At 33.3% G+C, this 27,199-nt stretch overlaps 2 protein-coding genes and 1 long non-coding RNA gene across 12 annotated transcripts; 2 read left to right on the top strand and 1 right to left on the bottom strand.

Moving 5' to 3' along the window:
* Positions 1 to 7,311: 7,311 nt before the first annotated feature.
* Positions 7,312 to 8,688, bottom strand: LOC112786870 (uncharacterized). The gene is made up of 2 exons (XR_003194355.3): positions 8,329 to 8,688; positions 7,312 to 7,802 (listed from the first exon to the last, which is right to left on the bottom strand). It is a non-coding gene; the product is annotated as an uncharacterized lncRNA (long non-coding RNA).
* Positions 8,689 to 10,386: 1,698 nt separating this feature from the next.
* On the top strand, positions 10,387 to 19,692 carry LOC112784343 (transcription initiation factor TFIID subunit 4b). Of its 10 annotated transcripts, none has more exons than XM_072231572.1 (17): positions 10,619 to 10,880; positions 12,179 to 12,267; positions 12,806 to 12,833; positions 13,645 to 13,708; positions 13,798 to 13,894; positions 14,810 to 15,516; positions 15,681 to 15,788; positions 15,863 to 16,780; positions 17,314 to 17,423; positions 17,530 to 17,617; positions 17,718 to 17,853; positions 17,972 to 18,027; positions 18,105 to 18,161; positions 18,243 to 18,383; positions 18,456 to 18,521; positions 18,600 to 18,858; positions 19,195 to 19,692. In XM_072231572.1, exons 4-17 carry the CDS (start codon positions 13,670 to 13,672, stop codon positions 19,365 to 19,367), a joined length of 2,955 nt encoding a protein of 984 aa, XP_072087673.1. In that variant the 5' UTR covers positions 10,619 to 10,880; positions 12,179 to 12,267; positions 12,806 to 12,833; positions 13,645 to 13,669; the 3' UTR covers positions 19,368 to 19,692. The 10 variants fall into 10 exon arrangements, 9 of the variants coding, with proteins under 9 accessions (XP_025683291.1, XP_025683294.1, XP_025683292.1 ...); XM_072231571.1 differs by having other exon boundaries at positions 10,630 to 10,967; XR_011879269.1 differs by having other exon boundaries at positions 10,654 to 10,967; positions 18,590 to 18,858.
* A 1,058-nt stretch (positions 19,693 to 20,750) lies between these two features.
* Positions 20,751 to 21,883, top strand: LOC112786183 (uncharacterized). Its single transcript, XM_025829588.1, has 3 exons — positions 20,751 to 21,041; positions 21,084 to 21,326; positions 21,632 to 21,883. Exons 1-3 carry the CDS (start codon positions 20,751 to 20,753, stop codon positions 21,881 to 21,883), a joined length of 786 nt encoding a protein of 261 aa, XP_025685373.1.
* The last annotated feature ends 5,316 nt before the right edge of the window (positions 21,884 to 27,199 follow it).

Genomic DNA, 27,199 nt, shown 5'->3' with positions numbered 1-27,199 from the left:
AAATTTTAAAAATATCCCTAAATTTTATTTTATTTCAATTAGCAGCTGTATGTATTTAATCATACACATCCCATTGTTCAGTATTCAGCGAAACAAAAAATATAATACTCCTATGGCAAACAATCAAAATTCACCTTAGATAATGCCACAATGGATGAGCCATTGCCACCCGGTTTTTTTTTACATCTTTATTTTTCGGACATCATTAATTTAAAAATAATAAAAATATGCTTTTTTTATTTAAAAGATTAGTTTATCCAAATTAAATAAAATTGTTGACTTAAATTATATCTATTAAATTTTAAATTAAATTTTTTATAAATATAAATTAATTAAAAAATAAAAATAAAAACAATTAATACCCATCTCACCCAACTCAATTTACTAGCATTATAGTTCATACCCTACCACACACTTGCTTCTCGTGTTTTTTTTGTCATTATTTTTTTTTTTTGGGTAATAATTTTTTTGTTATTGTTACTATTATTCCTTAGGACCATATCATATTTTATTCTTCCTGCACAACATTATTGGCATCATATCGTTTCGATCACACAGCATTTAAACCATACCAACAAAACTAAAACCGAACACTATAGACCAAAAAATTTTTTCGGAACAACGAACAAAAAAGCCCAAAAGATTACTCATAGAATTACCAATTAATCATCCATCAACACTACCGACAATTTCGTGGACAATTTCTACAAATTCTGTGTATGGAGCAGCACTTTGTAGAATGATTGGCAGCATCACAACACGCGTCAATCCCTTCGCGTATCCACATGATTTCAGCAGCTGAGAAAAAAATTTTCCTTCAGCACAGTAGCATTGGCCAAATCAAAAGTCATAACATATGCTAAATTGTTGATTAAGATCAGATCAGAAGTTCACTATTTTTTTTTTGGAACAAGAAAGCTCAACACCATAAGTGGAGCTAGGGCTGGCAATATATACCCTATCCGCGGGTATCCAACCCGGACCAACCCGTTCGAGTAGGGTAGGGTAGGGTACGAATTTGTCTGTGGGTAGGGTAGGGTACGGGTTTAGGGTATACCCTACCCGCATCTCTAATATATATATATATATATATATATAGTGAAGAAAGTGAGTGTTGAACTCACAATCTTCCTTTTATAAAAACTTGAAATAACCACTAAGCTAGTTGATCATCATATTATTTGTAATTTTATGTTAGATTTTTTTAAGATTTTATTGTTTTGAATTTTAATTTGAACTTAGTTTTTTATTTTTTATTTTATTAATATGTATAAAATTTGGAATAGTTGAATTTTATATTTGTTTGAAAATTTTTTATTTTTTTACGGGTAGGATCGAGTAGGGTAGGGTTTAGAACTTTAGGGTGCGGGTAGGGTTAAGGTTGCGAGATTCTCAACCCACGAGTAGGGTAGGGTAGAATTTGAAGAAAGTTTTCAACCCGCGGATAGGGTTAGGGTAGAGTCCAAACCCTACCCTACCCTACCCATTGTCAGCCCTAAGTGGAGTAAGAATAACAACAAGCAAATAGAAAAGTTAAAAAAGAAAAAAATAATTACAAAGAAACTCGTCAACTATTTTTTGTGCTCCTCCTTCTTATAGTGTACTCCTGATTTTGTACTCCTAATTTTGTACTCGTGAAAACATCTTCAACCACTCCAATCTTATTAAAACTCTGTCAATCCAATTGTAAGATCGCTAAGCAAAAGTCCACCAGTTGCATATCTTCTTTTATTAATTTTTACTAAAACTCTGTTAATCTGACAGCATCCTTTCTCCCCTCTACCTGCACAATCTCGTTGAAGTCTCCCATAAAAGCTGACATAACTCTGCAATATAACTCAATTTCTCCCACACAACAAATTTCTCTTCTCTTGTATGAACTCCATACACCACAAAAAGCATAATTAAAATTATTTTTAGTAAGACCCTTCAACACACAACCAAAACTCCCCTTTATAACAACTACTCATTTTAAACATTATTTCATCCCAAATTAATAGTAAACCACTTGAGGCACCCTCCAACTCAACATATTTTCATCCCGCAGTATCACTCTCCCGAATTCTTATTACATCAAATTTCGTCACTACCCGTCACTTAATCTCAAACAAGTCCAATGTATTCAATTTAAATTTTTTCTTGAGGTTTTTGACCATGCTCAATTTTTCATCACCCATTAACCCCCTACCATTCCAAGAATAAATTATTTTAATAAATTATTACACACTTTTTTTTTATTTTTGGGCCTGCAGCGTCTTGCTTTCTCTTTCTGTTTTGCCAATCTTCTTTTCTGAGCAATTTCTTCATTCTGTGCTTGGAGAATAGCCATAATATCATCTTTTTCATTGTATAAAATTGCACCTGATTTCAACGCTAGGTCCTAAGTTTTTCTATTTTCAAGCATCTGCTCCTCCAAAATATTATTTCTGTTTCCCTTCCTTCCTTCATTCTTATCCGAACCACCATCATCAACCACTCTCTTCCCAACTACTTCTTCATCATGTTCCGATAGCTCTCTCTGTCTCTTTGTCAATGTTGTTCCCTTTGTGCGAAAACCCATGCCACTATTATTCACAATGTCATCCCTATCACGCATGTCTTTATCAACGTCTTCTGCACCACCATCATCAACATACACACCCGACCCACCAGTCCCTCCATTCAATGTCACTACCCGGAGAGTAGCGGCTTGGTTTTCCACCATCAACTCTTCCTCGATCTCATGACCCAACATAGGTGGCGTCAGGGTTGCGCATTTCCCTTGCCACATTGAACCTCCTTTACCGTGGCCAGTCTTTGGCTTTCCTCCTTCAACAACGATTCGGTCTCCCTCGATTTTCTCCGCGCCGGTTTCTAGCGCAAGTTTTGTAGATGCAGCTTCCTGCACACTTGTCGTAGACCCTTCTCTAGCGTGCCCATCCCTATTGTGAAAACCGTGCTCTATTTCCATCAAGCCTGACTCAGATTCTAGACCCAACCCAACATCACCGACCCGGTTGATTGAGGAAGTCGGGTCCAAAGATCTTTCTCTATCTTTTTTGGACATCTTTAAATTGTTGGGCCTAGCACCAAGCCTACAAAGAACCTTCTTTTTCTTATTCCTTTTGCCCTTCTTTCTAATCCATTAAAGTTACCTTCATAAATCCATGTTACTGTATCTTCAGAATCAGCTTCATAATTAATATGATCACATCACACACAATCCGCTCTCCTTTCAATTCCTTCATAAATTGGTTGATATGTTACCATTTTTACCTGATTTTGTTTTGAATGATCATTAATCCACTCATTTAAAATAATTTCAGGAACTACCAACATGCCCTTATCTTCTCCATCTTCCCTCAGCTCCCCCATCACCACATCGGCAGCCTGGTCATTGAAAATCGCCGATTTTGTAGTCTGTGCACTCCTTAAGCTCGTACACATACACTCCCTTTTCGCAACTGTTCTTCGTTGTTCACAACTATAGTCACTTTTTTCATTAGCTTCTTCATAACAATTCAATCCAAAAGCCTCCCGTCCCACTTCTTTCACTAGCACATCAAATCCACTGATACCTATTGTGATAAGGACCCATTCATTGATCATATCCATGATACAAGTATCAATTTGCACTCGTCAAATACTAAGGCTGCGTTTGTTTCTAAGAACAGGACATGACAAGACACTGAGAACAAGACAGGACAAGACACTGATGGACAGAGACACAATTTTGTATTCTTGTATTCTATTTGGTGATAAACTAGAACAAATTATGAAAATTTAATTTATTCTCATTTTTTTTCATTTAAAAAATTTGAGATGAAAAATATAACAATAAAAAATATAATTATAAAAAATTAACAAGAATAATGAAAGAAAAAATAAAAAATAAGTTGTGTCCCTTATTAGTGTCTTCGTGTCCTTCCTGTCAGAATGGACACAAAATACACTAATTCAGTGTCTCTAGACACATTGTCTCTGTCTATGTCTCCTCTGCTAAACACGATTTTGTGTCTCAGTGTCCTGTCTCTGTAAACAAATGTAGCCTTAGGCATGGACACAAAATCATGTTTGTCAGAAGAGGCATGGACAGAGACAATGTGTCAAAGACACTGAATTAGTGTATTTTGTGTCCATCCTGACAGGAAGGACACGGAGACACTAATAAGGGACACAACTTATTTTTCATTTTTTTTATTATTCTTGTTAATTTTTCATAATTATATCTTTTATTATTATATTTTTCATCTCAAATTTTTTGAATGAAAAAAATGAGAATAAATTAGATTTTTATAGTTTGTTCTAGTCTATTACCAAACAAAATACAAGAACACAAAAATTTGTGTCTCTGTCCATTAGTGTCTTGTCCTATCTTATTTTTAGTGTCTTGTCCTATCTTATTCTGAGAAACAAATGCAGCCTATGGAATGTCAATAGTTTTGGCTTGAACAACAAGATAATATTACAAGAAACTATTATTTAATTAGCTCCTGTTGTTAGTTAGTAGGTGAGATCTTTTAATTATAGATAGTTAGTTCTATAATAATATGGAGAAAAATTGAAAGATGAGTATAATTTATTATTTTTTTTTAGCATTTTTAATTATCAATTCAATTTTTTTAGTTTAACAATTTAACAATATATTTTTAATTTATATTTTTAAATATTATTGATTAACTATAGGTAAAAACTAATAAATTCTATTAAACCGCTTTTAGTATTGTTTAATAATATAAAATAATTAATCAACTTGAATTGATCGAGTGAGTGGACAACTCACTTATCCCCAAGGAAGGACCTACATGTAATGAAGAGGGGCACTTTGCCCCCACAATTTTTTTTTAAAAAAAAATACTAATACTTATATATATATACTTGTTATATTATGTTTATTCTAAAATAAAATATAAATAATTTTTGTATTTTATGTTAAATTTTTTTTGTTAAACTTAACATATAATAATAATAATAATATTATTATTAAATTTGAGTTAGTATAATAATAATAAATAAATAAATAAACTCAAAAATAGTGATAATTAAATTGAAACTTAGTTTTTTAATTAAATACAACTTAAATTATTAGTAATTTTTTAAAAATTATTTAAGATAAAAATATATTAATTATATATTAATATATTGTATTAATATTCATTATTAAAATGGTCTTGATTATAGTAATTATTTTAGTTAAAAAATTTATTTATATCATAAAGACTATAATAAATAGACTTAACAATTAAATATGAGATAATAAAAAATAAAATAATTGTTTAAGAACATATATAAAAAAATAATATTGTTATACTAAAAATAAAAAGAAAGCCAATATAAATTATTATTTTTATTATTTTGAATATTATATTGTGTGTAAAATTATTTTTCTTATTATTTTGAATACTATATAATAAGTGATTGTGTGTATATTTCTAGTTTTTATCAATATATATAGATAGTTATAATTTAAAATTTTAAATGTATCTAAACCAATTTGGGTTGGTCAGTGATTAGCTTTGTCGTCTGCTTAAGCAAGTGTTGTGAATTCAAATTTTATCTCGTATATGTAGCAACTCATTAGCCAATTGTAAACCTCTTAAATAAAATTCAAATTCATAACGAATTAGTTTTTAATTTGTTGGATATTGTGAAAATCCAAAAAAGTATATCCATTTACCTAAATTTTATTATATTTTTTTTCGCCCCAAAATTTTAAATATAGAAATTTAAATACCATACAATTATCCATTGGTTAATAACAGTTTAAATTTGCAACGAATTTTCCTGGTTTGAAGTAGATGCCATATGAAAAAAAGAGTTTTAATTTATCACCAAAATAATCTTAATTATTGGCTTGGCTGCTCCGGCAGGATTACTTATAATAAAAGAGTATATATGATGTTTTAATCAAAATAGAGTAAAATATCATTTTTTTCTTTAATGTTTGGGATAAATCCTAAAATTATCTTTAATGTTTAAATCGTCCTATTTAAGTCTCTAATATTTCAACATTGACTCAATGTTGTTCTACTGTTAGGGATTTGTTAACAAAATTGACGACGGGACAAAATTAAGACGATCTTAAAATGTTAGGGACTTAAATAGGACGAAAACGTTGGGGACAAAAACGATACATAGAAATAAATTTTAGTTTTATCCTTCAATAATATCAATCTTTTACGGTACATAGTTATTCAATTATTTTTAATCACATCTAAGTAAATTACACTTAATAACATTACTCTCATTCTAAATAAATTTATTTTTTTATAATTTTACTCTTAAAGATTTTTACTCATCGTGAAATATTTGTAGAAGGATTAAATATTCGTAAAAGGGCTGGGGACTAGAATCACATTACTTTATCGTATATGTATCATTTTTTTCCCACAAGTTTATGTATTAGTCATTCTACAAACATTTCATGATGAGTAAAAATCTTTAAAAGTAAAATTATATAAAAAAAATTATTTAAAATAAAAGTAATGTGATTAAGTGTAATTTACTTAGATGTGACTAAAAAATAATTGAATAACTATGTACCGTAAAAAATTGATATTATTGAAGGATAAAACTAAAATTTATTTCTATGTATTGTGTTTGTTCCCAACGTTTTCTTCTTATTTAAGTCCCTAACGTTTCAAAATTGTTTCAATTTTGTCCTGCCGTCAATTCTGTTAACAGTTCTCTAACGACGGCAAGACAACATTGAGTCAATTTTAAAACGTTAGGGACTTAAATAGGACAATTTAAACGTTAGGAACAATTTTAAAATTTATCCCAAATGTTGAGAACAAAAACGATACTTTACTCTAATATAAACGATACTTTACTCTAATAAATAAAATGTAGCTTCTGGCAATGGAGAAAAAAAAGGAGTTTAATTTGAACTCGAATAATAACATATACTCAACAATGAAGTCAAGCACCAAGAAGATTGTATTGTTCCTAATCGTTTTTTTCAGATTTCCATGGACAACATGATTTCATTATTGCTGAATGTTCATGGTGGTTATCGTCTATAAATATTTTAATTGGAACCATGTTAAATCATTATGCAGTTTTTGGGTAACCAACTTAATTAAACTCCATAAAATAACTTAAACAATAAATGACTCTGTTAAAAGTAACTTATAAATAAGTTATTTTGTGTTTGGATTTTTAACTCTAAAAGTGCTTATTTTATAGAAATGTAATGAAAAATAAAAGCATTATGAGAAAAGTCATTTTTTTAATTTCTCTATAAACTCCAAAATAGCTTCTTAGAAAGTTGCAATTTAGTTTTGAAAATTGCACCAGACATTAATACTACTACCTTTTATAAGTCAAAAGTTAAAAAAAAAAGCTACTTCTAGAATTTCCAAACGGGCCTTACATGTTAAATTATAAATAGTTGTTTGGGATTAGGACTAAGAATCAGTGAACCAACAAGACCTAAACTAAAACTAAAACAGTTATAACTAAATTCAAAATACAATGTTTTCACAACCACAAATAATGAAGAACCAAAGTCAAAGAGAACACCTGAAAATTTGGGGACCTATTATACCATGCAACTTATATGCCATATGAGATATCTTCTTTCTTCCAAGTTCATCCATGTTCGCCAATATCAGATTCTTCAACTCAAGCAGAGACTTTTGATGATCAGTATCAACATTCATCAAAAAAAGGTCCCAACTTTGAAAGGTTGCACCACCTACAGTGTCTTTTATATTTCCATTGAGATGAACAAGTACAAACATGTCTGAACAAGCCATCTGTAACTCAAGATCTTTTCCAATTTTGGATGATTGTGTGTGGCTTGAATGAGGGAATGAGGCCTGCTTCAGATTTTATAATAATTTGATGAAGTAAATTCCAACCACAAACCCATGGAACTTTTACCTAACTGCCCTAATAGAAGAATGCAATTCGATCATTTCTACTAATTTTGCACAAAAAAGTTTTTTTTTTTTTTTTTAAATTCAATAATAACAATCTATTGAGTTGATGCACAACTTGTTTTACTAAAATACCTTTTATTATATATAATCCATAAAAAATATATTTTTTTGGCTATTTTCAAGACATGAACCAAGACCCCTTAGTTAAGTTATAAACAGGTTTCATCTCAACTAATTTCAAAATTTATTATTTTTCAAAAACGTGCCTATTGATATACTAGTAATAGCATGTCTAACATAGAGATATTTGATTAATACGCAAAAGAGCCTAAGTGTCACTGAGAAAATTCATCGAACACATAGAGAGCATAATACCCAGTTGCAAAACTCGAACCAGGTTGAGTGAAAATCAAAATGGGAAATGACAATAGCAACATGAATGGAGTGAGTAGTCGCAACTAACCTGTGTAAGTAATAATGTGAGGAACCGATGGAAACTTTCGAAGAGCTCAAATTCGCAGAAACCACAAAGAAGGAAGAAGCCACAGTGCTACACAAAGCTTCAAACCTAACTTCATAGCTAAGAAGGACACACACACACACTCTCTCTCTCTCTCCGATGAAGCTTTAATCTTGTTGGGATTGGAGCCTCATTTCGTTTCATCTTACAACGAAATGAGTTCGGTTTTTTCCGTACAGAGCTGTAAATTGGAGCCATTTCTTTGAACTTGTGTTGTTTAGGGCGCGCAATGAAAAACGATCAGCACCAAAGCAATAATAAGACCATTTTGTGGGACTTTTTTTGGTCACCCATTTTGTGGGCCTTATTTGCGATTCTTAGGCCTATGTTCTCATTCCAAAAGCCCAGTAGTAAAGAGCTAATAATCCAATATTATCGAAATATCAAGTTTTAACGAAAAAGCTATATTATGAGTTTTAGGAGATTAATACTTAAAAAAAACCTCACATATGAAACTAAACACCTTAAAAATAGTTTTGTAAGATTTTAAACTTTTTTATAAATAGCTAGCTTTTATAATCATTATATTTACTATTCTATATTTTTTTAAGATTTAGCTAATATAGGAGTAGTAAATAATTTTAAATATTTTTTTAATAAATACAAAACAAATGAATTAAAATTCTAAATTTTTGTATTTTTAATAAAAAATCGTACTCGTTAACACAAGAAAGAACCGAGAGAATCTGTTAAACTCGAAAAATATTATAAACTGATTAAACTCAACAAAAGAAGAAGGTCGATGCCATGCTTTTGCATCTTCTCTGTGTGAACGCCACTGTTCAATACTTCGCGTGTTTTGGTGTTGGTTCTTGTTGAAAGGAATTCTTCACTTCTCTCCTTTGATCCGTTTTCTCCTTTTTTCTGTTCTATTTTTTTCCTTTTTTATTCTTTTTCCTATTTTGGTCCGTTGTTATCTTACTCGTTGTAGCTAATACCCTATTTTATCATGGTTCTGAAAATCGGATCGAACCGGCCAATCAAACTGGTTCAACCAGGACCCGACAATAAAAACGGTCCAGTCCACTATTTATAACTGCGAGAGAGAAAATTGCTTGAAAACTGTTGAACCAGTCGATTGGACCGGATCGGTAGCTGACCGGTTCGAATAAAACGACATCGTTTTGTTTATTTGGAAAAAAAAAACAAGCAGAACCATTCATGAACCAAACCCCCCTCTCTTTCTTCCCCCAATCATTTGTGCACTCCCTAGAGACCTCTAAAGCAAAGCAAAACCCTAGCCCTTCATCGCCGCCGCCGTCCCCAGGTCCTCAGCGCTGCCGTTGCTTCCTCTTTCCCGTGTCGTTTTCATCTTCCTCTTCCCCAGGTAGCTCGGCACGTCGTTTTCATCTTCGCTGGCTTCTCGGCACGGAATCCAGGTTAGTGGCCCTGCTTTCATTCTTCGCCTCCGCTTCTTCCTTTTAATTTCTAAATGTTCGGTCTTCTTCTTCGTTTGAAGTTCTGAAATTGTTGTTCAATTTTTGTTCCATTTTTCTTGTAATGTTTTGTAAATTGTAATTGCCTGCTGCTGATGGATCTGTATTGTATTTGCTGGTTGCTAACGACTGTCAAATTTTTTTCAAATTTATTGATGGCTTGATGGCTCTGTTAGTCTGTTGCTTTCAATTCTTTGCTCTGTTACTGATGGCTCTATGACTCGATGACTCTGTTAGTTGATGATGGCTCTTAATTTTTTTGTTCAAATTTACTGATGGCTTTGTTTGTAGTTGCTGGTTTTGCTTTAGTGTTTTGGAATGTTTTATAATGTGCTAATGTTTGTAATTGCTGGTTTTGTTTGTAATTGATGGGTGAAGGTTTAGTGTTTTGTGATTATTGGTTAATGTTTTGGTTTAGTGTTCTCTCTTTTTCAGATTTTTCTTCAGACTGTATTTTTGCATGTTGCTAAATTGGTAATCAATAAATTTGTCTTTTTGCTCTAAATCGGAACTTTACTAAGATTTGTTAAATTTGTTGCTGTAACTTGAATTTGTTGCTGACCAGTCACAGAATCAAAACAGAATGCTCAGTCAGTGCTTGATTGATTGGCTTTGCTCACTGATTATATTTGATGTAATGCTTTGAAAATCGAACTGGACCGACCGGTCAAACCGGTCTGACTGCGAACCAATAACTTAGGCGGTTTGATTTATTAGCAAAAACCGTTGTTCTGGAAACCGGATACAAACCGCTGAACCGGCCGGTCAAATTGCACGTTTGGCTCCCTTCTCCAACTCCTTCCTTAGTAATCAGCAAAATGCCCTAGCCTCCACCAAAGAAAGCAAACCCTAGCCTCCACCAATCTTGTCGCCGTCTGTCGGAGTGAGAGACTGCTGCTGCCGCCTCCGTCGCACTCAAGAACTTCCGTCTTCGTGCTATCGGCGTTCGTTACTTCGCTCTCACCATCCCCTGTTCGCTCTCCATCCCCTTTTCGCTCTCATCAGTCGCCTGTTCGCCGTCGTCCGTTGCGCTCAACCGCTCTCCGTCGTCCGTCGAAGGTCAATGCTCACTGCTAGTGCTTGTTCTTCGTGTTTTTTTTATTGTCTGTTCAGAAACCAAACCCTCTTCATGCCTGTTCTTCGATGGTTAGTGATCGTCGTTTTTTAATACTCACTGTTGGTGTTTTGTTTTTCATTGATTGATGATTATTGATTAAGTGATGTGTTGCTGTTTTGTTTTTTTACTTTGTGCTCGAGTTAATTGGATGCTCTGTCAGTGCTTAGTGCTTGTTCTTGGTTGATTGGCTTTGCTCACTACTCTGGCTTGTTCTAGCCTATTCTTGATTAATTAACTCTGTTACTGGCTTATTGATTGATGCTAAATTGGTACAGATAAACTGTTACTGGCTTGTTCTTGGCTTTTTTGTCTGTTGTTAAATTTTGTTAAAGTTTCTTGATTTTGTGCTCATTACCTCATTCAGTGCTTTTTTTTTTTTTGTTAATCATTGTGCTGAGCTTGTTAATCATTGGCTTATTGATTGATGCTAAATTGGTACTGATAAACTGTTACTGGCTTGTTCTTGGCTTTTTTTTATCTGTTGTTAAATTTTGTTAAAGTTTCTTGATTTTGTGCTCATTACCTCATTTAGGACTTTTTTTTTGTTGTTAATCATTGTGCTGAGCTTGTTAAAATTGGGTTAAAAACTTTGTTAATCTTTGTTAAAGCATGTTAATTTTTGTGTTAACCTTGTGAAAACTATGTTAAAAACTTGATTGGCTTTGCTCACTACTCTGGCTTGTTCTAGCCTGTTCTTGATTAATGAACTCTGTTACTGGCTTATTGATTGATGCTAAATTGGTACTGATAAACTGTTATTGGCTTGTTCTTGCTTTTTTTCTGATGTTAGATTTTATTAAAGTTTCTTGATTTTGTGCTCATTACCTCACTCGGTGCTTTTTTTTGTTGTTAATCATTGTGCTGATCCCTGATCTTGTTAAAATTGGGTTAAAATTGATAATCTTTTGGAGTTTGATGTATAATAGGTTGATTTCAAGCTGAGATTTTCTTCTAACAATGATATTGACAACTGGAATAACTTAACAATTGGACTATTCATTTTAGAGAGGAAAAGCATCTACATAATTTTCATATTTTATTGATGAGCATTTGAGCTGTTTATATTTGAAACTTGTAAAACAAATGGAATGTTTTCTATAAAAACCACGAGTAATTTAATGTTCTTCTCACAGTTAGTTTTGCTTTGATTTCATTGAATACATGCATACACCTCAAGCTTGAATATGTTTTGAGCCATAGTATTAAAATGTTTTGAAATTTCTACTTGAAACTTTATTAGGGAGCAGCTCAAAGTTAGGAGTGGAGTAGCTTGCAGCATTGAAAACCATCAGCACAATGAACTGGTGATAGAGGCAGTCATAATAATAAGTAACATGCCAGTAGACATGTTCTGTAATTTTATATTATAGCAATACACATATTCTATAATTTTTATTGTGTTGATGATTTATTGATTGTTTTTTATTGTGTTGATGAGAGTTGTTCTATAATTTATTTATTATTTTATTTTAAAACGGTTTTTCCGATTGAATTACGGTTGGACCAGTGAACCAGTGAGTAAAACGGTTCGATGACCGGTCCGGTTCTCAGAACCTTGATTTGATGATAAATTTTTTAAATTGATAACTTTTAAATATTAAATTTGCACTGCCTATGTTACTGATTCACTGTTCTTTCAGTGCTTTTTGTTGTTAATCATTGTGATGAGCTTTGTTAAAATTTGCACTGCCTATATTACTGATTCACTATTCCTTCAGTGTTTTTGTTGTTGTTAATCATTGTGATGAGCTTTGTTAAAATTTGCACTGCCTATGTTACTGATTCACGGATTCATCCCTCTTGTCATCATCATCGGCATGAACTCCGAACCAAAATCCCAACTCTTTGGATAAAATTGTAACGAAAGCTGATTGGGACTTTTTCTTCTACTTAAGGTATGAATTAGAATGATGAGGCCAAGTTGTGAATGCACAAGTGTCAACGGACTATAATATATATTGAGTTTGTGACATTAGAAGGGTGTAATAATAACAATAATGGAGTCATGTTATTTGAATATTGAGGTTTAACATTTAAACTTTCAGCTTCTCAGCCCTGTTTGATTCTTCTTCTCAGGCAATTGAATCGAATCAACCTGGCCTTCCTTTTCTTTTTCTTTTAGTTGATTCTTAATTTTTCTAATATATGTAGCTTTCTGACTCAAGTGGATCAGATTATGTAGTTTTCTTGATTTGGGATATTTTCGGAGACGCATTAGAAGAGTTATTTTATTATTATGTTTGCTATAAAAATATTCACATGTTGTGTATGCTTGTTATTGTTTCGGTGTTTACATTTTCTTTCCAAGTCACTTGCTATGGTTGTTCTTTGAGTTAAGACTTTGTATGTGTGTGAGAACATGTGATAATGTTGAATGCTGTTGCATCTAATAGGAGTTCTTGGAGTACCCTCATCTTTGGTCCTTTGTAATTTATTTATTATTTTATTTTAAAACGGTTTTCCGGTTGAATCACCGGCTGGACCGGTTGAACCAATGAACCAGTGACTAAAGCGGTTTGATGACCGGTCCGGTTTTCAAAACATTGTATTTTACCATTAATTATCCCCATTCATTTTCCCCTTTGTTCCATTTTTCAACTGGGTACCTGCCCTACAGGTGTTTGATGAATTTACTCAGTGAAACATAAAAAGAGAGAGATTATACTGTATGTTCGAATAACTCTTAAACTTCTGTTGGGTAATCAGAGTTGGGATTGGAATTGCCATTGCCATGGATCCTTCTATTATGAAGCTCCTCGAAGATGACGAGGTTTTCCCCCCCCTTTTTCCTATGGTTTTCTTTTGTTATTTATTTGTTTGGGGTGTTACTGAACCACTATGTTTGAATGTGTACTTCAGGATGAAACAATGCATTCAGGGGTGGATGTTGAAGCCTTCCAAGCTGCACTAAACAGAGACATAGGAGGATCTGCTTCCACTTCTGGTTCAGACCCAGGTACCCCAACTATGCTTTTTAATTCCTAATGTTTTTCTGAGTTGAAATAGTTAAATTCTCTCTGGTTTGTTTGTTTTTGGTCGCTTGTTATGCCATTTGAATACACGGCTGCATAAACAGTGTTTAGACTTTAGATTATTGTTTATGAGCTTGTTTGGTCGAGATTTGGTCAGATTGCAATCAAAATAATTGATTTTGAAAGAGTTGTTTTATGATTGGGGATGGTGTTAGAAAAGTGAGTTTGGATTAATTATTCTGAGCGATAAAAGGAAAATCTATTATACGGATATAAATGTTTGACTATACTCTAGTGTTCATAAATGGGAAGGAACTACACAAATCCTTTAAAATCTGGCTGTAATGTAAGTGCTGTAATTTATCTAAGGGACAATGTACCCCCTAGCCAAAATGATTATTATATATTTTATCAGGTATTTTTCCTCAAGGTGTTCTTTCTGATTTTTGGTATCTAGAAACAATAGTAGAGGCACCACATTTAAAAGATCTCTTGAAGCAGAGATCAAGGAATGCAGTTGAACAAACTAAAAAGTTTCATCAACACAGTGGTAGAGGACAACATCTTTGAGAACTTAGATGATCTTACTTATTTAGTAGAATACAATCAAATAAATGTAGCACAATGACCTCTAACTTTAAGTATCAAATTTGACCAGTAGAGGTTACAAAGCTTTGGTTGATATTTTCGCAAATGAAATATATTTTTCTAAATGAATTTCTGTACTAATATCAAATTATCCTGATGTATTTTCTACAGCATAATATCTGTGTTTTCAGATGTTAGTTTTCTTGTTTGTTTTTATTTTCCTTCTAATTGATTGTTGAGTCGTGTGATTTTTTATATTTGCTTGGTAATTTATGAATTGCACATGCTTTGTGCTTCTATACTCTCTGCAGTTTTGTCTCAAGGAAGCAACAATACATTGACTCAGTCAATGCCACATTGGCCAACTCCTAGCCATGAAAACCAAACCCAAGTTCAAAATCAAGAGCCTGAAACTGCACAGCAACGAGAGCAGCCTTCATCTGAGGTGGAGCAAAAGCAACATGGATCTCTTGCTGAACAAGTACAGCATGTTGCTTCCCAGGACGTAAATAATCCTCCTTTACCACAGCATGTTGCTTCCTTGGACGTAAATAATCCTCCTCTACCACAGCATGTTGGTTCTCAGAGTGTAAATAATCCTCCTTTGCCACAGCATGTTGGTTCCCAGAATGTAAATAATCCTCCTTTGCCACAGCATGTTGCTTCTCAGAATGTAAGTAATCCTGCTTTATCACAAAAGCAGACTCAAGATGAAGGTCATCAACCACAGCCTGTACAAGCTTCTCTTCAAAATTCTCAGACAGTTGGAATTCAAAATTTGGGAAAAGATCCTGCTCCTAATAATGAGGTAGCCAAAACACTTAATCCCAGCAGCGAATCTCAGCAGTATGCAAAGTTGCAGCAAATAAGTAATCAACAGGCTACAGTCAATGAGCAGCCAGGAGGCCAAATTAATCGTCAAAAACAGGTACCATTTGGCATGTTGCTACCTATCTTGATACCTCAACTTCCCAAAGACCGAGCCATGCAACTTCAAACTCTATTTAGTAAATTGAAGGTGGGTTTCTCAAAATAATCTCACTACCTGGTCCTTTGGTAGTGGGAACCTTGTCTCTTTTCTTTGCTAAAGTCAGTTTTGTATTGATAGGATATGATCAACTTAGGAATAGATATCCCATGCTACTCACTTTCTGTTTTGTGAATTTATTGTTTGTGTTATAGAAAGACGAAATAGCAAAAGACAGTTTTGTACGGCTTATGAAAGGTATTGTAGGGGACCAGATGCTTAAATTAGCATGGTCAAAAGTACAAGCTCAGCTACAAGCACAGGTAGGTTGAGAACAAGTTTAATATATATATATCAACATCATGCTAAGATTCATTCTTCTTTTCTACTGTTATAGACGAGACCCAACCAAGGACCTGTGGGGCAGCAGCAACCTGTTCGGATGCCCACTGTTGGCTTAGGTGCAAGACAATTAAATGATCCCCATGCTTTAGCTCAGCTTCATCAGAGAAGTATGAATGCAGCTGCAGACCAATCTCGTATGACTTCTTCAGCTGTCCAAACTATGGAGAACAATGCTAGAAAATCTCAGGAATTGGATGCTAGAATGGAAACTCAGGATTTGCAACCGAGCCAATTGTCATCTTCCAATTCCATCACTGTTAGTCAGGAAGCAGAAAGATTATCTGTTCACGTACACGGGCTTAATAAGCAGCCGCAGCCTCAGCATCTACATTTCCCATCAGCATATGGCAGTAGTGGTGGTAATTATAGGCCTTTTTCAGGGCCAGCTAGTAGTTCTGCTTCATCTATCAGACCACCACCACATGTGTCACATATGAGTCAAATTCCACATCAAAGCACTGGTCCCAATCACTTAGGTGGGGCAACACACGGCTTCATTGGTATGCCAAAACTTGAACAGCAGAACTCTTTGAATGATCCCAAGAGTCTGCCGGGTGGCTCTGTTGCTCTATTAAACAATTCGGCATCCCAGCAAACTCCAAATGCATGGCAACCACCATCAAACAAAGATCAAAATTCAGGCTTCTTGTCATCTGGTTCTTATGTCAAAAAGGAACCTAGCGACATGCCTACTGAGCAGCAACATAGGCAGAATATTTCTAAAATCCATGGACTGCCATCGGCTAATTTTGCACAAATCGAACAGGCAAGTGCCAATCAAGGAACTATGAAGGATGAGTTCTCAAGGGGCCTTCCAGTATCCACAAGTATGGCACCTACATCTACTGGCTTGACATCACTCAATTCTGCTTCTCCTTCTGGAATGGCCCAACTAGATCCTAGTGTCTCAGTAAGTTTGCAAGTGATATATTTGATCTTGTCTAATATAGTGGCTAAAGTATTGTGGATCAAATATTGTCCAAATGTGATTGTCTTGATACATGGTATGCACCTGTCGTACAGTACCGATGTTTATATTAGATGTATATATACAAAATATTTGTTCTTTTATAGATGCATATTCAAGAGTTAAATTGTCTATAGCTTATGATTTATTTTCTGTCCTTATAACTTTATGAATCTTGTAATTCAGTTTTAAGAAACAAGCATTTTTTTTTATTTCTCCTTCCTCTTTTATTTTTTTATTTTCTGTCCTTTCTGTTTTTTGTTTTTGGTGGCATAGACCACAATGCTTTTAGTTTGGATTAGTATGCTGCAAACTTTGTTATTTTCATTAATTCCGTGCTAGGAGTAGTGCTTTGAAACATTTTGATTATTTTACCCTATGCATTTATTGAGATGCCTCTCATGCTATTTATGTATTTAAGTTGCAGTGAAGAATAACAAGCATTTATTGAGATGCCTCTCATGCTATTTACCCAGGTGCCATCAAACACTTCTGGAATTACCGTGAGGGCACCTGTGAAAAAGCCTTCTGTTGGCCAGAAGAAACCACTTGAAGCACTTGGTTCCTCACCTCCTCCTCCTCCAAGGTGATCTGTCTTATTTGGCTGCAACATGCTTCACTCTTGGAGTTGTTCTTTCTTTTCTAAGTTCTAACTCATTTTGATGCATGCATCTTGTGCTCATATCCTCCAGTAAGAAGCAAAAGGGATCTGGGGGATCCGTTGAACAAAGCATTGACCAGCTTAATGATGTCACTGCTGTTAGTGGAGTCGATTTGAGGGTAAAATTCTCTGTTATGTTGAACTAAGCTTTATAGCTCAATAATAAGGGATGTCTACTCTCATTTCAAAATCTAAGGCCATTTTTTGCATCTTTTACAGGAAGAGGAAGAGCAGTTATTTTCAGGCCCCAAGGAGGACAGTCGGGTTTTAGAAGCAACTCGAAGAGCTGTGCAAGAAGAGGAGGAAAGGCTGATTTTGCAGAAAATTCCACTCCAGAAAAAAATGTTTGAGATTAGTAAGTGTCTTTTTCATATGTTATCTCCATATATTTTAATTTTTCCTTTTGAGCTTATCTGGATACAAACTAGCCACACCAGGCCTTACAGACAGTTGTTTTGTGTTATTACTGTCAGTGTTTAAGTATGGCTTGAAGGGTGTGAGCAATGATGTGGAGAGATGCTTGTCACTGGTGAGATTCAACCAAGATTTCAATTTTCATAACAGTAGGTTTGCATGTAATCTTACTTATTCAAACTATGTTTTCAGTGTGTGGAGGAAAGAATGCGTGGACTGATAAGTAACCTGATTAGAATGTCAAAACAGGTTAGTTGTTCTCTACCTGCTTGCAGGAATATTCTCTCATAATTCAATAGAATTTCTTACTTTCAAGAATTTTCCTACTAGCGGGTTGATTTTGAGAAGACAAGACATTGGACTGTTGTCACCTCAGATGTTCAGCAGCAAATCATGACAATAAATAGGAAAGTAAGAGAGGAGTGGGAGAAAAGACAGGCAGAAGCAGAGAAGCTTCGGAAACAAAATGACGTGAGTATTTTGCACTTATCAGCATTTGAAACCTGTGCCTATTTCTTAATTTCAGTCCATTTTAAAATATAGGTTGATGGTAATGCTGGAGCTGATGGTGACAAGGACAAGGACGAGGGTCGTAATAAATCATCAAAGGTTTTTTTTTTATCCCATTCTTATATTTCTCCATTATTTACATGGAAACTCTTTTCATTAATATTTAGTAAGCTGCAGGTGAACAAGGAAGAGGATGACAAGATGAGGACAAATGCAGCAAATGTTGCTGCCCGTGCTGCTGTTGGGGGAGACGACATGCTCTCAAAATGGCAACTTATGGCCGAGCAAGCCAGGCAGAAACGTGAAGGCATGAGGGACACATCATCTGGTTCTCAACCAGCTAAAGATGTAAGTTGCAAATCTTCAGCATCTGGAAAAAGTACCAAGGATAATCACGAAGGGGATAAAAAAGGTTCTACTAATTTTGTAACTTCAGGTGAGTTTTCTTTTAAGCTGTTTCTTTCGGTCACTTCAGTTGTCAAATAATTCAACCTCTAGATGGATGTAAACTTTATATCTATAGTATTCAGTATTCACCAAACTGACATCCATAAAACTATATCTTAAGTTGTGGATGAAAATGCGGCTTTGTTGTTGGATTGAACTCTAATAGAATTATATTATCTTGCATGGAATGTGATAACTAATCTTGTTTGATAGTCCATTAATTTTGTGGTTGAAATTGTTGTAACAAACATTATTGTTGTTTGATTGTTTGTCCTACATTATTTTTAAATAATTCTGTTTTCGCTCTATTGACTCTTCCAAACAGGGGCTATCAGAAAACATGGGAGAAATAATTCCCTTGTGACTCAAACTAAGATTGCCCGAAGCATCTCTGTCAAGGATGTAATTGCTGTGCTCGAAATAGAGCCACAGATGTCGAAATCGTCGCTCATTCATTGCTTGTACGAGAAGATTCATTCTGATGCTCAACCTGAGTGAAGTAGAATTACAGACTTGAATTTTTACCACTGATTTTCTTATCATGCTTACCAGCAAAAATCAAAAGTTCTCCTCAAACATGTGTATTATTAACTGAGTTCAATCCATATAGCCAGGATAGTTTACCAGTTAATTTTGATTTTCTCTTATTTAATTTTGCATATTTATCAGTGCTAATTTGGATTTTAGAGCAGTTAAACATAAGTTTGGCATCCATCCTCTTGGCATGGTCTCTGGGAAAAGAATGTTAAAAGAAAAATATATTTTGGTTTGGAGTTATAGTATTTTGATATATGAAGTAATTTATGTGTGTTTATTTTAAAAATGAGTTTGTCAATATCTATCCTTAATATATAAAACTAGATGAATAAGTTTATTCACATTATTTTTAAGACATCTGCAACATCGCTTATTTGACAAAATTTTAAAATCAACCACTCAATTTTTGCCAAATTAACTATTATTTTTAAATCAGCAAAAAAAATAAAATATACAAAAAAATATACAAATAATAAAAATATATGTAAATTAGGCTACAAAATTATCAACGATAATAATTAGTAATTAATAGTGTCTAACCAAATTTGTAAACTATAAGAATCTATATCCTATATTTATTTTATTTTACTATTATAAACAATACAATAAATTTATAATTCTAATAATTAATTTATTAATTTTTATAAATAATTTATTAAATGTGATAAACATCCATATTACAAATGTCTTAATAATCTATTAATCATAATAAATTTTACGTTACAAATATTTAAATTTCATACTATTTGAACTACTTATATAAATCTTTTATCATTATTTCTTTAAATAACATCAAATTTAATACAAAAAATTATTTTTGCACTTCACAACATCTCAAATTAGTTTAACATAATAAAAATTAGTTATAATTAATATTATTTTAAGTCTTATTATTTAATTTAGTTGGACTTGAATCATTAAAAAAATTTAAGTGTGTAGTATTATGCTACTTATTTTAACTAATTTCGAATTCGTTATCGCCACACATTGTACCAGAATATATTAATACACTAGTTATAGTAAAAACAATATCATTAATGAAAACAACATCAAAGTGAAAATAAATAAATAAATAAATAAAAATGTATGATTATTAGAAGGGGGAAGACAAAGGCAAAGCATAAAGTTGAAAAAAACCGCAGAATGTGCTTTTCTCTGCTCATCAAATTATCCTTTTCCTCTCTTCCTTCACCGCTTTTCTTCCTTTCTTCTTCTTCTTCTTCTTCCAAACATTCTCTCTCTAATCACACTTTCTTATTCTAATCCCTATTCTTAACCTCTTACTTCTCCATTATCATCGATCAAAATTCAGCGTAAACTTGTTCGTTTGTTAGTTAGTTAGTTATGGAGCTTGTAACTGCAAGCGATCTTTTTGTAACTGATTCCTTAGCGCTGCTTCTCTCTCTTCTTGTTGCCAAGCTTGTTTCCATGGCCATGGCTTCTGATCCTAACACTCGCAATTCACATCATCAACAACAACAAGAAACCCTTGTGACTCTGCAGCAGGAACGGTTAACGGTTCGCAAGCCTCATAGTGAGAGAAAGGTGGAGTTTCTGAGTCCAATTCAGATTTCGACGAATGTCGAAACAGCTCGGAACAGGGAAGAAGAGTCTAAGATTGAAAGTGAGTCCAGAGTTGTTGATTTTGACGTTGAAGCCTTATAAACCATTGCTGAGTTGAGCGAGGAACACGTGGCGTTGGCGGAGGCGGCAGAAGTAGAAGAAGGAGAGGTCATTGAGACCAATGGAGACAGTGAAGAATTTGATCCTCGTGAAGCAGTTGAGGATTCTATGGAACAGAGGAAAACAGAACCAGTGGAGGATTTTGAAGAACAGAAAGAAACAGAACCTGTGAAAGATTCTGAAGAGCAAATAGAAACAGAGGATTGTGAGGAGCAGAGAGAAGAAGAATGCTTGCAAGTTTGTGAAGAACAGAGAGAAACAGAGTGTTGTGAAGAACAGAAAGATTGTTCCGAAGATTGTGAGATTATGCAGCAGTGATGTGTGACTAGAGAATTAGAGAATAGAGAATCAAAGAGTAGAGAGAAAATGTAATTGATTCTTGTTATCACTTTTAGTAACCAAGAGTGTTATATATATAGATACATCAGAGGGTTATATTACAAGAACTAAGTTCAAGAAAGGTGAGGCCCTAACTACTCCTTGATTGCATCAGTTTTAGGCCCTATATTATTGGTACTCTTCACAAAGATTGTGAAGAACAGAGGAAAACAGAGGGAATCACGGTCGAACCGTTCGATGATGATGATGGTTGGGAAGGGATTGAAAGGAGTGAATTGGAGAAGGAGTTCATATCGGCTTCCGAATTCGTGGTTGGTGGAGGTGGTAATGGTTTAGGAAGGGATGTGCTAATGGAGTTGTATGGTCTTCACAAAGTTGCAACAGAGGGTCCTTGTCATGAACCTCAACCAATGCCTCTCAAGCTCAATGCACGTGCAAAGTGGTATCAATTTTAATTTAATAAAATACTTTCTCCCCAACTATTGCGCTTGTTTGGAATGTACGAGTGTTTGGTTGGTTTGTTAGTTAGATTTGCCTAACTTGCATTGCCTTGCTTTTTTTGGTTACTCCATGTGGGATGATTTTGTTTTGCTTTTAATTAGAATTGCATTTGCAAAGTGTATACTGTCCTTCTCTAAAATGGATCATTTCATAAATGTGTTGGCTTTATTTAGATGGGGATCTAAGCAATTTTTAGAAGTTTACATGACACCTTCATCCACTATTATTTTTGAATAAGCGCATTAGCACTTGATTCAAGAAGTGACATAATAAGGTTATAGGTTGGAATCCGTGGGTGAGGTTAGAAAATGTTATTGGCTTAATCATAGCTGCTTAACTTAGTAGAATGTCCCCCTTAAAATTTCTTTAGGTACAATCTCCTTTAGCCTTTTAAGGGTTAAGTAGTGCTGTTGTAAGAAAGTAATCAACTGGGGGAGTGAACCAAAATTGGGCAATTTATAAGGGAATATCTAAAAGTGACTCCTAGATTATACAAGAGAAAATAAAGTTGTTTCACAGGATTTGGCTCGTTCGAGAATAAAGTGCAGCTCCTGAACCCCAGTTTTAGATTATATGAGTAGTTATGAATGTAGTTTTTTTTTTTTATCTTATTAAATCAGAAAACTCTTGATTTTCTCATCCATGATTCAAATAGTATAATTTATCTCTAGAGCACACCATGAATTTAGCGGAGCCAAATCCATGTTTAGAGCACTCAAGCCGGGCGAATGAACATAAACTGAACACGTAAAAGGCCGTGCTGTACAAGTTACACGGCGTAGCTTGATTGCTAGTTATAATAACAGGGTTGAGAGCTGCTTTGTATGAGTAATCGAAAGTAGTGATTACATTGTGCAAGGAATGCTTGGCAAAAGCTGGGAAACATGACTCCGGATGCTGCAATGGAGAAGTATATCAGCGTTCTTTCGGATAAAGCTATCAGGTGGATCAAAGATACTTCGGATGTGAGTTTGTGACTTTGTGCTGTTAAAGCAAATTTTTCTTAAGAGTTATCTTTAGTGAAGTGACATCATGAACAATAGAGAACTTGATGCTAACTATTTATAACAGGGAACGATTGAACTTGAACCAAAAGGGTCAGAGGTTTTTTGAGTTTGATGTTCCTGAATCGAGCACATCTTTGTCTCATCCACAAATGACCATAAATGAAAGGTACTCAATAGTATACAGTCCATTTATACAGTGTCAACAAAAGATGCTTAATTTCTAAATACTTTGGTTATCACACTAACATCCAATCAAGTGGTGCCACCTAAACAAAAATGGTTTCTTTTGAGGTAGCAGAAGTCAGATGTTTTTGTCTATATGGTTGCATTCGATTGGATTTCATACCAATGTAGAAGAGTTTTTTAAAGAAGTCTTGAAATGAAAAAGGAAAAAGAAAGCTCAAATTGATCCTCGAAAGATATGAGATGTCAAATTAGTTCTACACTTTCGGATTGAGTTAGTCCTTCTTTGATAAAATAACCATCAATTTACGATCAAAATCATGTTCGGTTATAAGTTGGAGAAAGAGAACTAGATGTTTATTGTAAACATTGATGAACTAAATTGATGGCCAAATCTTAGGAGGACTATATTACTATTGTCTATACCTCTAATTAGAGTATGTGTTATTACAGGGAACTTGAACAAGAATCTGGTGCCCAAGATCATAGCATACCTGCAGACACAGAGAAGAACAATGTAAGTTTGTAAAATCATTAGATATTAACTTATTTCGAAAGATATTATTTAATGATTGAATCCTAATTAAGATCCCTGGTGTTGTTGTTCAGTCTTAATAAGTAGCTAAGCTAAGAGATTGCACTATAGAAAAGCATGCTATGAAATTGTTATAAAGAACTTTAACATTGGGAAACATATCATTAAATCTTGTAAATTTGGGATTGTTCTCTAGAGCAATCATTCTACCTTTGTTTGATTTAGTTATATCAGTTTCCAACTCTTCTAACATTCCTTGATATGAAATTATGTGACACTCGGTATCTTTGTATTTTATAAAATGTATTTTATAAACATAACCTTGGGAAAAATCAAAGTTATCCAATGAAAATTTATATCTATTGGACTACTAACGCTCTCAATCTTCATAACTAAATTAAAAACATCAACATAAGACAAAGCAGTTATGTCTGCATTTGAAAATAAATTTGATGTTCCTGTTTAAGAATTTTCCATTCTATATCAATCATCTTTTTGCCTGATTTCATGCATGGATTTATTTTAGCAACTAGAATTCTTAAGTATATATACAAGCTAGCTTAGCATGGAAATTTTCAGGTTAAGAAATGATGGCACCTTTCTGCTCAAATCTCATGCCACATGGCATTTTCCAACATTTATCTCTGCAACACGAAGACTGATTCCAAGATTGGAAGTTTGTTTTGAAGTGATGCAAGATTCTTGGGGTGTTTGCTTTCTCATTTGTTCGTTAAGGCGTGTGCTGAAAATGAAGTATTGTTATATTGGAAGTGTTAATACACATTGTAAATAAATAAATGCATGTATATATGAATTAGTAGTATATACTATATCATCTCTGTGCTGTGGCAATTACACGTAAATAGTATGCTTCTTATTGCAACAACTAAGGTTGTCCAATTCAGTTTAATTTAATTAAGGTGCCTATTCCTATTCTACCTTTATTTCAAATTTTCATTAATTAATGTGAAATATCCAGCTTCAAAACAAGTGTTACATTTATTTTTATGATTTTCAATTTTTATGTGAAATAAAAATTACCAAAATAAGATAAAATTAATCCTATCAAATACTATTGTAATATTACTAGCGATCTTGGTACAAAATGTGCCAAATTCTGATGTATGTTTTTTTTTTCTTGCAATATGTATTGTGATACATTTTGTCGACATGTTCAAATTTCAAGATATTTATATTGAAGTGATTAACTGCCGTCTCAATGAATTTTTTTTAATTAAAATTGTTTATTGAATGTCATTTGTTAGGGTTGTCTTAAATGTTATTTTTAGGATTGCATATATATAAAAGGTTATTCTATTTTTTTATTTCTCACGATGTGAAATAATTTTTTTATAATAAGATAATTTTCATAGATTTATCTTGTTTAATTTTATCAAAAAAGGTAGTATACATGGATGAAATTGAAGGAATATAAACTAGGATTGTTATTTTCTGTTATATAAAATGAGATGTTTAACTACTCTCAACTTGAAATCATGAGTCTGCAATTAGGTACACTATTCGGCAGAAGTGTATAGAATAGTGGCTTATATACATGAGGACGGGTCTGGGTGTTGTTTGGTGTTAGTAAAAAAAAAAAAAGGAGTGCTACACGTACAAGTCATTTGGTTTACAAGTCATTATACAAGTTGAGACTTAACAAAAAGCACGCTAACCCATATACGATTTCCATGGCGTGCTCCTCCTTCTCCTCCTCCTACTCTTCCTTCTTCTTCTTCTTCTCATTTTTCTTCTACTCTTCTTCTTCTTCCTCCATAAAAACGAGTTTCTTGCCAAATTTGATCTCCTTCGTGCGTTCTCTCTTTGTCTTTTCATTCGTTGTTTTATCTGCGTTTATCACTGGTATTCTTGCTTCGTTTTTTTTTAGATTTTCATGGTTTCTGAAATCAAGTTTTGAAATCGTTTTGAAGATAATGGAATTTCAGAAATACACCCAAATGATTACAGAAATACACCCAAACGGTTACAGAAATACACCCAAAAGATTTAAGAAATACACCCAAAATTCGTTGAAGTACACCTTATGCATAATTCAGAACTCTTTCTCTTTCTCCTCATTTTCTGCTGCTTCTTCTTCTTCAAAATCGAGAATAACAAAGAAAGAAAACAGAGAGAAAAGCACGTAAATGAAGAAGGAGAAAGAGAATGCAAGAAACGAAAGAAAAGAAGAAAAAGAAGAGGAAGAGGAAGAAGAATGTGCAACAAGAAGAAGAAGAAGAAGGTGCAGAAGATGAGGAGGAAGAAGATAAAAACGTGCAGTTAAGAAGAACGAAGAGAAACACGACGATGAAGATGAAACACTTCAAAAACAAAGAAGAAGAAGAAGCACGGAAAAAGAAGAAGAAGGAGAAGAAAAAGAGGAGGCATGGAAAAAGAAAAAAAAAAGAAATAAATGACTTGTATGACTTGTATGTGAAAACACTTGTATGTGGAGAATTTTTCAAAAAGAAATTGTCATTAGAAGGTGTTAAAGAGGAGATAATGCACTTGATGTAAAAAGCCTCAATTATTATGAGTGTTAATTTCTGCAGAAAGGTGAGGTATGAATATTTGGTTTGCTACTTATTATTGAAAGTCTATGAACCTTTTGGAAAGTGAAAGTCTAACTATGTTGATGTCTCAAGAGTGAACATTTAGTTGTACTCTTTTTGAGTATTTTTATAATCTTCTAGGCCTTACTTTATTGTTGATAAGGATTTTTTGTGTTTGATTTTGACTTGATTGATTTTAATTGATTATTTATCGTTGACGGCAATACTGAAAAGGATTTTAATTAATTAAAGATTAGTTTTTGTACGTTTCATTTTTTTTGGGTCTAACTCAATAATCGAAAAAAATACTGATATAATCAAGAATGTTTATTGATTAAGGAGGATTTTCAATGTATAAAAGTGTCGTAATGCTTTTTTTTTTAAGTTAGCCTGATTATTTTTGTATATATATTAATTAAAAACAAAAAATACTTTCTTGAAGGAATGAAAATAGAAATGAAGTGAATTATAGGGATGATCAAATGAATGAATATCCATTTTGCGATTCTAATAATAATCTCTAGGACCTAGGGGCATTGATTCTGTCCAAAATTTATTTTATATGAGAATCAGAAAAGTTTAATTTTAATAGGTTGATAGTATAAAGAGTTTATTTGATGATTGAATCAAATTTATGTTTTTAAATATTCTTTTAAGTAATAAATTAAAAAAATTAGTTATTTTTATTGATATTTTTTTTTGTCAACGGTATTCCTCATCTCGACAGGTCAAAAATTAATTCGTCGTAGATCTGAATCCATTGAGGAGTCTGTCGTTGGCCAATAAATTGTTGTATATATAAGGCAGAATTTGAACATCTAATATTTATTTAAGCAGACGAATAAACTGATTATTCGACCAATTTAAGTTGGTTTTATTTTTACTCATATGTTAATACACGATTGGATATTTGTCTTGTGAAAATTAAATTTTAATTGAAATCTGAAATTTTTCGATATATATATAATCTCTAACTGAATGTAATTCATAAAT

Source organism: Arachis hypogaea, chromosome 20, assembly GCF_003086295.3.
Source record: "Arachis hypogaea cultivar Tifrunner chromosome 20, arahy.Tifrunner.gnm2.J5K5, whole genome shotgun sequence".
NCBI lineage: Eukaryota > Viridiplantae > Streptophyta > Magnoliopsida > Fabales > Fabaceae > Arachis > Arachis hypogaea.
Note: the sequence above shows the minus strand (reverse complement) of the source record. Positions and strands in the feature narration are given on the sequence as shown.

What these genes read in the sequence shown, in the direction of transcription:
- LOC112786183 (XM_025829588.1), top strand. Translation starts at nt 20,751, where the DNA reads ATGGAGCTTGTAACTGCAAGCGATCTTTTTGTAACTGATTCCTTAGCG. An exon ending in AGATTGAAAGTGAGTCCAGA is followed by an intron (nt 21,042 to 21,083) that starts GTTGTTGATTTT and finishes ACCATTGCTGAG; the next exon opens with TTGAGCGAGGAACACGTGGC. An exon ending in GAGAAGAAGAATGCTTGCAA is followed by an intron (nt 21,327 to 21,631) that starts GTTTGTGAAGAA and finishes TGTGAAGAACAG; the next exon opens with AGGAAAACAGAGGGAATCAC.
- LOC112784343 (XM_072231571.1), top strand. Translation starts at nt 10,885, where the DNA reads ATGCTCACTGCTAGTGCTTGTTCTTCGTGTTTTTTTTATTGTCTGTTC. An exon ending in AAGCTCAGCTACAAGCACAG is followed by an intron (nt 15,789 to 15,862) that starts GTAGGTTGAGAA and finishes CTACTGTTATAG; the next exon opens with ACGAGACCCAACCAAGGACC. An exon ending in GAAAAAAATGTTTGAGATTA is followed by an intron (nt 17,854 to 17,971) that starts GTAAGTGTCTTT and finishes TATTACTGTCAG; the next exon opens with TGTTTAAGTATGGCTTGAAG.